The sequence below is a fragment of the Nansenia antarctica genome, assembly GCF_963989245.1.
Source record: "Nansenia antarctica genome assembly, chromosome: 1".
In the NCBI taxonomy this organism is placed as follows: Eukaryota; Metazoa; Chordata; class Actinopteri; order Argentiniformes; family Microstomatidae; genus Nansenia; species Nansenia antarctica.
The window spans coordinates 58,758,753-58,770,753 of NC_137674.1; the positions used below are offsets into that span (position 1 = coordinate 58,758,753).

The 12,001-nt window shown below is 45.7% G+C and overlaps 1 protein-coding gene across 1 annotated transcript; it reads left to right on the top strand.

The window, feature by feature from the left end:
• Positions 1-433: 433 nt before the first annotated feature.
• On the top strand, positions 434-7,465 carry LOC308167084 (mitochondrial basic amino acids transporter-like; the record flags this gene model as incomplete). Its single annotated transcript, XM_080541447.1, has 4 exons — positions 434-461; positions 4,728-4,771; positions 5,420-5,503; positions 6,213-7,465. 4 exons carry the CDS (start codon positions 434-436, stop codon positions 6,981-6,983), a joined length of 927 nt encoding a protein of 308 aa, XP_080397573.1. The 3' UTR covers positions 6,984-7,465.
• Between the last annotated feature and the right edge of the window lie 4,536 nt (positions 7,466-12,001).

The window sequence follows — 12,001 nt, forward strand, 5'->3', positions numbered from 1 at the left end:
ACCAATGAGCAAGGGGGTAAGATCGTATACGAGGGGTGTCGGCTCCAAAACGGTGTTTTGATTGGATACGATGTTTTCCACGAAGCCGGTGGTACACGCCCCTGTCAACTGTCAAACGCTGTTACAGAAATAGTGAGGTCGGGGGGGTACTGCTCATGGAGGTCGAATAAGTGTATTTCACGAGAGAGTGAAAGCTTACTAGGTATCTTGATAGCCAACACAAACGGAGAGACGAAGATAAAAGACAAGACATTGGCAAGTTCACTTCAGCGGCAACAGTTAGCGAGGACATTATCTGCGAGACACGACACTGGCCGAGCTCGCTAGTTACCTACCTAAGGAAGGGAAATAAGGAATACAGATTCGGCATCAAAACGCAAAATAAGATAGCTGTTCGGCGAGATTATAGACCTCTAAACTCTGAAGAGCGGTGATGGACTTTCTTGCTGGCTGCATTGGAGGTAAGTCAGAGATCATCAGCTAGCCAACCACTCTGGCTCTCACCTTGGTGACTGAGTTAGTAAGAGTGTCAAGCTCGTTGCCACTTGCACACACTTGCGATAGGCTACTGCAAAAAGGGTGTGGGATCCATTCCCTTTGAGTGGCTATATATACACGAATGAAAGCTTTATTAGCTTGCAAAATAGACATGCCACTAGTCTTGTCACCATCATGGCATTTCTATGATGCAATTCCATCCAGTTATTTCAACTGCATTTTTCTACGTACCGCAGGTTGGCCCTTCACGCCGGGCGCATTCTCAACATTCTCGCAATGGAAATGAACAACACATGACATAATAATGTTGTGAACACTAGACAACGTAATGTGGCGTAGTGGGGTTACGTGATATCAAGATGTTAATACCTTAGTAGTAAACATATTGAAATGCATTGGCTAAAAGATGGAAGAGATAGGCCTCCCAATTTCACACCTTGAAGCATTATTGGGAGGTATGCCTTTTGTTGCAAGCCACCTGAATGGTTAACTATAGTATTGGCTAAACGATCTATCTGAGGAACCTGCCATTTACTGCCCACTATACAATATTCTCCAATTTTAGCTTGTTAGATTTCTTTACCAGTAATCAGGCCACAATAATTGTGGATCAGTCTAAGACTGAGTCTTGCATGACAATTTGAGTTTGAGTGCTCTTCTGTTCTGTTGATAGCAAGAGGTCTCTTTATTTCAGGCGGTATTGATGATGTGGTTTTATTACAAGCTATCTATCATTTATAGATCAATTAACAACCATGGAAGGTTAGTTATTCATATTTAATGACTTGGCTTTCAGAAGAGGAAGATAAGATTGTTCCCTTCCTACTAGCACGCACAGAAAGGTGTTTTCCTACCACTTACAATATGATCCTCAATGTCCTCTGTGCACCCTGTTGGAAAATGGAAATAGAAAGCTTGCATGCATGTCCTGACCTACTGGCGTTACACAACGCACAGGACGTACAACCTAAGATAGCTCTGCCGTAAAAAGGAGAGGCATCTGCGCACACACTCCCCTTCAAAGGCCAATCACTCTCTTTCTTGTCACTGTTCTGCTACGGGGGTGTCATGTCGTACCACCCATGTGATGGCCCACCTGCTCAACGTCAGTTGACCTGACCAGACCTCAGAGGGCAAACATAGCATGGTATAGTGGGAGTGAGTCTCTATGAAGCAGAGCCATACCTACTGTATGAGAGCTGGCAAATTATCATCAGTGTTGGCACCAAACATTCAACAGCTGTGTTTGAACATTTGGAGCCAACTTTTACCCCACCAAAATTGTAAACCTTAAACCGAGTTTAGCCTACAGACTCAGAGTGATAACAAATGCTGCTCATGAGCAGACGGTAATCAGATATTAGTCCTCCTGACTGCCGTGAAGGATAGAAGACAGCAATATACATTATGCAAACATTTCTCCAAGCTAACCAGTCACCCAGCATTTGTAATAATTTACCATATAGAATAGTGCCTGCCACAAACACCAACAATGAGTCAAAATAGTAAAAAGTGCATTATAAGCTTTGGTCTGGACAGGGCAAGCACATGTCCCCCTGCTGTAGTTACTATAACACTTATCTAATGTCAAATGTGGGATATGTATTGCCTGCCCGTTGCCAAGGACACAAATCATGGGAGTGTCCCGAGTGAGGTCACTGGAGATCGTCATCCTCTCATTATGCCCATTCACTTGTCCTAGCTTATGACTGGGGCTCTCTCCTGAGTGGCTGGCTTGGGCCAGTCCCCCTGTGACACACTGCAAGCGCTTAGATAGGATTATCCAGCAGTGTTATAGGCCTACCCAGAGAGGCAGAGACAGCCCAGAGTAGACATCCTGGTTGAGTTGTATAATTATAAAGGGTGCCATGTTGGCCATGTTGGCAGTGGCACCAAACATCACATTCCTGTGAGAATGCCAAATTGGAATGTTATTGTTATGGACCATTAGGTGCCAACATGGAGGCTAGTTTGTCTGACTCTGTAGTAGGGATGCACCGAAATGAAAATCCTTGGCCGAGGCCGAAGCCGAATTTAAGGAAACACTTGGCCGAATACCGAATACCGAATACCGAATGTGTATCGGCAGTTTTTAATTTGATCATTGCATAAACTAAATACATTTTGCTTTTTATTCATGCTTCTCAAAGAAAGAAATTGAGATTGAAAAAAAAGAACTTTTATATATAACTTATTATAACTAATTATCGTGGGATTTAATCTCTACTGCTTTCCAGGGTTCAAGTTAATGATATTCATGATTTGTCTCTACATAGGCTTCAGAAAGTATTTAGACCCCTTCACTTTTTTCACATTTTTGAATAGATTTGCCATCAATCCACACACAGTACCCCATAATCTAAGTAAAAACGTTTTTTAATGTTTGCAAATGTATTAAAATGTAAATACAGAAATACCTCATGTACATAAGTATTCAGACCCTTTGTCACTCTTAAAATTAGGTCAAATGCTAAATGTCTTCAACAAGTCATTCAACAAGTTGAATTGAGTCCACCTGAGTGTAAGGATAATAGTTCATGTTATTTCAGAATGAATATCTTTTGTTTTTATAGTCTCTGGTTTGCATAGAAACCACCGCATGATACAGCTGCATGTCATAAACTCGTGTAGAACAGCTGGGAGTCTGAATATGTTTTCAACAAGGCAACAACTCTGCTTCTTCCGCTACGACTGCTAAGCTAACTAGCTAGATGAGTGTAAGGTTGCATTCGTAAAGTCGCTCTGAGAGCGCTGGAGCGCACACTGGGCCGACGTCATAGAGAAACCGAGTCATTTGATTGGACGAGAGGCATTCCACGAGTGCTGATCGGATTTCCTGAGTGAATTTACGAACGCAGCCAGTTTTGAAAGCGCGTCGCCTCGCGCCGCGCGCCTGTTTAGAGTTATATTTAATTGTATTGCGTCATCAAAACACGGCCACTATTCGGTGGTAAACATTCGGTGTTTTCACACATTCGGCCGAATACCGAATGTGCTTTATTTTGCGATATTCGGCCGAATACATTCGGTGGCCGAATGTTCGGTGCATCCCTACTCTGTAGGGATCATTGGCTCTGAGACAACCACTGTCAGGGTTCTAGGGATGGGGTTTCACTGTGCAGGCAGGGACTCATTAGGTTACATGGAAAGGCAAGAGTCAGAAGTAGGGTTGCAAAATCCCTGTAAACCATGGTAATTTACCAGTCATTTTGGGAGATGATCAGAAATTGTTCTTAGAAAACTCCTCTGCAGTGTAAAATGTATTTTATATAGGCCTACTATCTTTTCTCTGTGCTCGTCTTGTCTGAGTTACAAGATGGAGGAACATTTTGTTATGGAGAAACATGCAGTTTTAGTCAGATTGCTCGCTAACTAGCTAAAGTGGCTAAATCACCCCAGAGACAGATATGGAGGTTTTCAATCAGTTTTGATACACAAGATGTACGTACATCCTCATGCACAATCTCAGAAATGTCTTATAATTGTTATTTTGCATTGAGTATTCTGAATTCAGTAGGCGGTGTAGACCATTAAAGGAAAATCCAGATACAATTTCAGACGACGTATTGATAATTCCGGTAAACGACCAATTTTCAGAATGTTTCCAGGACAGTTTTGAAATTTACCAGGAACATTTCCCATCCTTTGCCACCTTAGTCAGAAGGCCCAAACTGGCATCCAAGCATGCTACATAGGGCCTACCCTGAGCCTAAGTTAGGCTACATAACATTCAGAGAAGCTGAATGGGTTTCCCAGATGAGGCAGCCATGTCTAGAGTTACAGGTTGATGTTGTGTCAGAGCTTAAATATCCTTCTCAGATAAATCATAGTTGTTGTTTTTTTTATTGTATGATGATGGCTTCTGTGTGGGGAGACTTTTGAGACGTAAGATTTAGGACCAGGCTACATTAGTAAACAAAGATTTATTGAAGATAATAGGCAGCCATTTGTCGAGTTTACAGATAATTTAGCTAGTTGCAATACATTTTGAAGTAGCCTAAATCATACTGGTCATTGCAAAGTCAAATGTGTGTTTGTTTTGCTACTGGTATGTAGGCCTAGTAGGAACTTAGAACAAAGATATCATGTAATTTCCAAGAGGAAGCAGTAGGCCATATCACAATGGTAACTTTAACGTTGAAAATGAAAAGTTTCAGAAATCTACTCTCAGTACCAAATATTTCCTATTGTAAATAAATACCCCATTCCCTCTTTTCTCCTCCTTCTAGGTGCTGCCGGAGTTTTAGTTGGACACCCGTTTGACACAGTCAAGGTAGGTTTTGGGGGTTTTAAATTTTTATTCAGTTGCCAGTCTTAGTAGGCTTGTGTCAGATTAAACACAAACAATGATTATGTAATGTTCTGATAAGGGGTATGAATCCTTTTAGGATTAAATATCATGTAGCCTAGCCCTGCTTGCACATTTTTAGAGATGCTATTTGTAGCCTATAAATTGTTCAGATTGTACATGGATATTGGAGTTGTCCTTGTTACCTGTAACAGGGACTTTCTTCATTTTACAGAAAAAGTCTTACTGTGTTTGTAGATGAGTGATAAACTCCCTCTTCACAGCAATACACACAGTAGTAAGTACAGTTCAGGTCAATCCACCTGTCTCTGTGTCAGTTGTTGTTTGGTTGTGTTAAACCAGAACATTCATTGGAACCCTCCCCAGATCCCCACCAATGGATAAAAGCTTTAGTTAAAATTTGCTCATCCAGTCATGTCACAAAAGTCATGTCTGTACACGTCATTTATATATTTGTGTGTAATGTTAATGTACACAGTGGCCCCTCCCCATTGTTCCTGTGTTGCTATGCTTCTGTCAGGATGTGAGGTGATGTGCTGGTCAGAAGGGAAGCTGATTGGACATCCAGGTTTTGCTCTGACCTTTGACCTTTGTCCTGTCTTTCTCTCGCAGGTGAGACTCCAGGTCCAGAATGTGGACAAGCCTCTATATCGTGGTACCTATCACTGTTTCCAGTCCATCGTACGGCAAGAATCAGTAAGTCCCTCCTCCATTGTTAACTCTGCATAGTCCGTTGACATCAACTCAACACAACCGTATTGTGGTCTGCTCTGCTTCTCGGTCTGGGTTATTTATGGAAGTAACCTCTCTGCTTTTGTGGAGTATTAATTAATTATTTAATGCAAACACTTTGCATTACTTGAGATATTAACAAACTGAACATTTTAAACAAAACACAAAACAAAAAGATTTATTTGGACACGTTGGTTTTAGTTTCTTTTCGTAATTCTGCCTATGTCTTCTCATGCACCCTCCAATGTTGTCATTCTACCGATTCCGTTTGATATCCTGGCATAAGCTACATGGTAGGGTTCAGTTGAGGTCACTGTGTTCTGAAACTGGACCCGTGTCAGAAGATGTTCCTGGACTTCTGACGCAGTGGGATGCCGTTGTTGTGAGTCGTGCTGGAATACTCACTCTGCCAATAGGGGTTGGTGAAGTAATGGAAATGGGGGCATAGACTATTTGTTTTCATGTAGGTACTTCTTATGGATTTTCTTCTATCCATACTGTAACTTCTAACAATCCACATGCATGGGTTTATGTTGCAAGCAGGCCTATTATGTGGCTCTCTCGATTCTTTTCAATACACAATATTATCCTAATATCTTAAATACAGAACTGTAGGTAGTCTACTGTATATAATCTGAAATTAAACCTCTCTTTCTCCCCCTCTCCCTCCCAGATGTTTGGCCTGTATAAAGGCATCGGCTCCCCTATGATGGGCCTAACCTTCATCAACGCCATAGTGTTTGGCGTGCAGGGCAACACCATGCGCTGGCTGGCCCACGACACCCCCATGAACCAGTTCCTGGCCGGGGCTGCGGCGGGGGCCATCCAGTGTGTTATCTGCTGCCCCATGGAGCTGGCCAAGACGCGCATGCAGATGCAGGGGATGGGGGAGAAGAAGTCCAAGAGGAAGCTGTACAAGAACTCCATGGACTGCCTCTACAGGATCTACAAGCGGGAGGGCCTGCTGGGGGTCAACCGCGGCATGGTCACCACGCTGATCCGCGAGACGCCCGGCTTCGGAGTCTACTTCCTGGCCTATGACATCATGACACGCTCCCTGGGCTTCGAGCCTGATGACCCCTACATGATCCCCAAGCTGCTATTAGCTGGCGGGATGTCGGGCATTGCCTCTTGGCTGTCCACCTATCCCGTGGACGTGATCAAGTCCCGCCTCCAAGCTGACGGGGTGGGCGGGGTGTACCAGTACAGCAGCATTGCTGACTGCGTGAGGCAGAGTGTAAGGAAGGAGGGTCTGAGGGTGTTCACACGGGGCCTCACTTCCACCCTGCTCAGGGCCTTCCCTGTGAACGCTGCCACCTTCGCCACCGTCACGCTGGTGCTGCTGTACGCGAGAGGGGTGGAGGAGGGGCCCAAGGACTGTGAGTCAATGCCACCCGGCCAGCACACACAGCTACAGCAGCAGAGTCAGCCCTCCAATCTGTGACTCATGTCTGGAGGTCTTTAATGCCATCGGAAGCACTCTGCTGTAGGGTGGGGTAGGGAAACCCATAGAATCTATGTGTAGCACAGTGGTTCTAAAGACTGGGAGAGTTGTTGCTAAAGACAAGGTTTTGTTTATGTTGGAATATGAATGTTAAGAATTGCTTGAGGTTTTGGAGCTCAGAAACCCCCTCATCTCAACTCCAACCTGTATGTCACCATGATGTTGTAGTGTGATCAGTCTCAACAGCCAGGTGGATCATAACTCTAAAACGTTTGGGAACCACTGCTCTGTACTGAGCCACATTATTGTCAGATAGGCTGACTGCTCATTCAATCTACATATGTACTGTATATCTATAAAGATGCAGTGTGAATGCAGTTCTAAATATCATTTATTATGGGGGTTTATTTTGTATGATATTTAAAAGTAACCTTGTTTTTTTTGCCTTATTTTATTAACACTGATGTCAAAGCACTGGAAGATTAGACAAAGAAAGAAAATTGAATGTAGCAAGTGACATAGGTTGAACCCAAAGCTTGACTTATCTGTCGGACGCTCCTCTTCTATTTCCCAAACCAAAAAAAGCTGAGGTTAATGTTGTTATTGTTGGTTATGGAAATCACTTCCTGTTATACTCCTCTGTAAGTCTACTATTTTTAACCTGCTCTTGTAACTGACCCAATGTTTTTCAACACCGTTTTTCTTTTATATGCTATTTTAGCCTCTAAGCAGATTTATTGGAAGAGAATATTGACTAAAGCACTTGATGTTAGATTGTATTCAGCAAATATTGTTATCTACTGTAAACCTTATACTGTATCTGAGTGACATTTGATGGTTGAATGAAGTCCAGAATGTGACATTTTTAGTTCTGTTGTAGTTGGCCTCTCGTTGTGTTGTGTTTTCTGGATGGCATTCATGTTTTACGGACTACGGTAATGTAATGCTTTGCCCTTCATGTTTTACTGGTGAATACATTCATAGAATTGATTTTAAATAGCACTGTAAATATGGCAAATGTTAGAATGAAGATTGTTTATGTAGCTTCATGCAAGTTTAGTCAAGATTGGAACATAGGCTAATATATTTTTTGGGCCAGAATGTTATGGTTGTTGGGTGTGAACTGTCCTAATCGTGTCCCTTGAACTGACAACCCGTTGGCTCCCCTCAGTATGCAGCCTTTAGTGTATCAGCCTGTTCTTCCCAGGTAGTCTACAGGATTGCCCTGGCGGTCAATGGGGCGGTTAGGCATAATTTTGCTGGTTTACAAGCAGCTGAAACTGTATTTGCACAGAACAGCAGATCGCTCTCCTATATGCATGGGATGATTTGTCTATTGTTTCAGTATGAGAAGATTCATTTGGTATCTGTGGGTAACAGTACACCAGCATTATCAACATAGAATATATGTGTTACTGATTCAGTGCTCTTGCATTCCTCCACTTCAAAGGGAGAAACACACACACACACACACACACACACACACACACAAGGATTATCGGTAAAGGACAGGGAAACGGGGAAGTCACAAATCCACGGAATTTGTTGAATGTATTGCAAACATACTTTCACCTCTCCAACAACTGCACTCCGACTCAAGATCTATTTCCCTTCTATGCTGCTGCCCTGATGGAGGTTGAAAGGTGTCACATATAAACAAAAAACCCAGTAATCTCAGAAGGAATTCAAATCACGTTTAACCTCTTGTATCTTGTACTGTATGTATCAGTTATGCCATGAGTAGGATGTTTTATTATCAACTGAAGATAAGCTCTACCTCAGATTGTTATGAATGAATGGTCTTTATTGTCATTGCTATAGTACAGGTACCAAACAACGAAATTTGGGAGGGGTGGCTCCCCTGGTGCTAGGAAAGAAAAAAAAAAAGAAGGGAAAGGAGCTGGTTTACATAAATAAAGGCTATGTACACTATCCACTATACTATACTGTACAGATAAGACGACTAGGGTTGTCATATTGCACATAGTGTTATTGCACATTCATTTTAAGTGTCGCAGTTTGCAGGCTTGAAATGTACACATTTGTGCCTCAGCACTACACCTGATTTTTTCAATCCAGCAGCTGCCATCAATCCGTCCAGACTTTCCAGGGCCCAGAACCTAGGTCTTTGCTGTGTTCAGGGCCTGGATGGCCCTGGGGTAGAAGCTGAGCTTCAGTCTGTTTGTCCTTGCGGCCATGGTCCTGTACCGCCTTTTCGAGGGCAGCCGGGCAAAGTGTTCGTACCCAGGGTGGGTTGGGTCTCTGGAGATCTTGGAGGCCTTCCTGAGACAGCGTGTGTTGTACAGCTCTTCCAGAGAGGGGAGGGGGGCGCCGGTGATCTTCTGGGCTGTTCTCACGACTCTCTGTAGCGCATTTCTCTCCGCGGTTGTGCAGCTGGAGAACCAGTTGCAGATGCCGTAGGTGAGGATGCTCTCCACTACGCCGCGGTAGAAGGCCACCAGTATCTCCTGCTTGTTGTGTTCCTTCCTGAGGACTCTCAGGAAGTAGAGCCGCTGTTGTGCCTTCTTGATGGTGGCTGCTGTGTTGTTCTTCCAGGACAGGCCATCCTGTATGTGCACCCCCAGGAATCGGAGGGTTGAGACTCTCTCCACGCTCTCTCCGTCGATGAGCAGGGGCTGGATCTCAGATTTTTTCCTCCTGAAGTCCACGATGATTTCCTGGGTCTTTGACTTGTTCAGCAGCAGGTTGTTAACCTTGCACAGCTTGCTCAGCTGCTCTACCTCATCCCTGTACGCCGCCTCGTCCCCCCCCGAGATGCAGCCCACCACGGTGGTGTCGTCTGCAAACTTTACGATGGAGTTGCTGGGGTGGACGGGGGTGAAGTCGTAGGTGTAGAGGTTGTAGAGGATGGGGCTTAGCACGCAGCCCTGGGGGGACCCAGTGCTGAGTCTGAGGGCTGTGGAGGTGTGGGAGCCCACCCGCACCCTCTGGGGGCGGTCGGACAGGATGTCCTTGATCCATGCACATATAGAGTGTGATAGTCCCAGGTCTAGTAGTTTGGTCACTAGCCTGTCTGGAAGGATGGTGTTGAAGGCAGAGCTGAAGTCCACAAAGAGCAGTCTCGCGTAGCTGTTTCCCCTCTCCAGGTGGGATAGAGTGGCGTGGAGAGTCATCGCGATGGCGTCCTCTGTGGACCTGTGGGCTCTGTAGGCGAACTGGTATGGATCCAGGTTGGGCGGGAGGTGTGTGAGTATGTGGGCCCGGACTAGTTTCTCGAAGCACTTCATGATGATTGGTGTGAGTGCCACCGGGCGGTAGTCGTTTAGGCATCTCACCGTGCTTTTCTTCGGGACTGGGATGATAGTTGAGGTTTTCAGGCAGGGTGGGATGGTGGCCTGGGACAGGGACTGGTTGAAGATGTTGGTGAAAACCCCGGCCAGCTGGTCGGCGCAGTCCCTCAGCACCCGTCCCAGGACGCCATCCGGCCCAGAGGCTTTCCTGGGGTCCACCGCCTTCAGCACGCGTCTCACTTCATGCTCTGTGAGGGTGAGGCTGCTGAGAGCTGGAGAGAGTGGTGTTTGTGTTGTGGTTACCTCCGTTCGCCCCTCGTCGAACCGGGCGTAGAAGGAGTTCAGCTTTTCCGCCAGCAGGGGGTCGTCCTCTGCGGCTGTGAGCCTGTTGGCTCTGAAGTTTGTCATGTGCTGAACCCCCTGCCACATCCGCCTGGAGTCGTTGCTCAGGAAGCATTCCTCAATCTTCTCTCTGTGGTCTGCCTTGGCCTCTCGGATGCCGCGCTTTATGAATGAATGAATGAATGGACTTTATTGTCATTGCTACAGTACAGGTACCAAACAACGAAATTTAGGAGGGGTGGCTCCCCTGGTGTTAGGAAAGGAAAAAAAAAAAAAAAAAACTTTTAAAAAAAATCACAAGAAGGGAAGGAGCTGGTTTACATAAATAAAGGCTATCTACACTATCCACTGTACTATACTGTACAGATAGACGACTAGGGTTGTCATATTGCACAATAGTATTGTTTCACATTTATTTAAAGTGTCACAGTTTGCAGGCTTGAAATGTACATGTTTGTGCCTCAGCACTACACCTGATTTTTTCAGTCCAGCAGCTGCCATCAATCCGTCCAGACTGTCCAGGGCCCAGAACTTAGGTCTTTGCTGTGTTCAGGGCCTGGACGGCCCTGTGGTAGAAGCTGTTCTTCAGTCTGTTTGTCCTTGCGGCCAGGGTCCTGAACCGCCTTTTCGAGGGCAGCCTGGTAAAGTGTTCGTACCCAGGGTGGGTCGGGTCCCTGGAGATCTTGGAGGCCTTCCTGAGACAGCGTGTGTTGTACAGCTCTTCCAGAGAGGGGAGGGGGGCGCCGGTGATCTTCTGTGCTGTTCTCACGACTCTCTGTAGCGCATTTCTCTCCGCTGTTGTGCAGCTGGAGAACCAGTTGCAGATGCCGTAGGTGAGGATGCTCTCCACTGCGCCGCGGTAGAAGGTCACCAGTATCTCCTGCTTGCTGTGTTCCTTCCTGAGGACTCTCAGGGTGTATAGCCGCTGTTGTGCCCTCTTGATGGTGGCTTTTGTGTTGTCCTTCCAGGTCAGGTCATCCCGCATGTGCATCCCCAGGAATCGGAGGGTTGAGACTCTCTCCACGCTCTCTCCGTCGATGAGCAGGGGCTGGATCTCAGACTTTTTCCTCCTGAAGTCTACGATGATTTCCTGGGTCTTTGACTTGTTCAGCAGCAGGTTGTTAACCTTGCACAGCTTGCTCAGTTGCTCTACCTCATCCCTGTACGCCGCCTTGTCCCCCCCCGAGATGCATCCCACCACGGTGGTGTCGTCTGCAAACTTTAGGTTAGTCCTGGTGGTGCTGTACAGCAGTGTGCCCTTCCCTGCGAAGAAGGCGTTGTCCCTCTCATTGATCAGTTTTTGGACCTTCCCAGTCATCCATGGCTTCGTGTTGGGGTAGACCCGGACCCGTTTGTCCACGGTGACTGAGTTGGTGCAGTTCACTATGTGGTTCAGAACCGACGACGTGAACTGTTCCAGGTCCT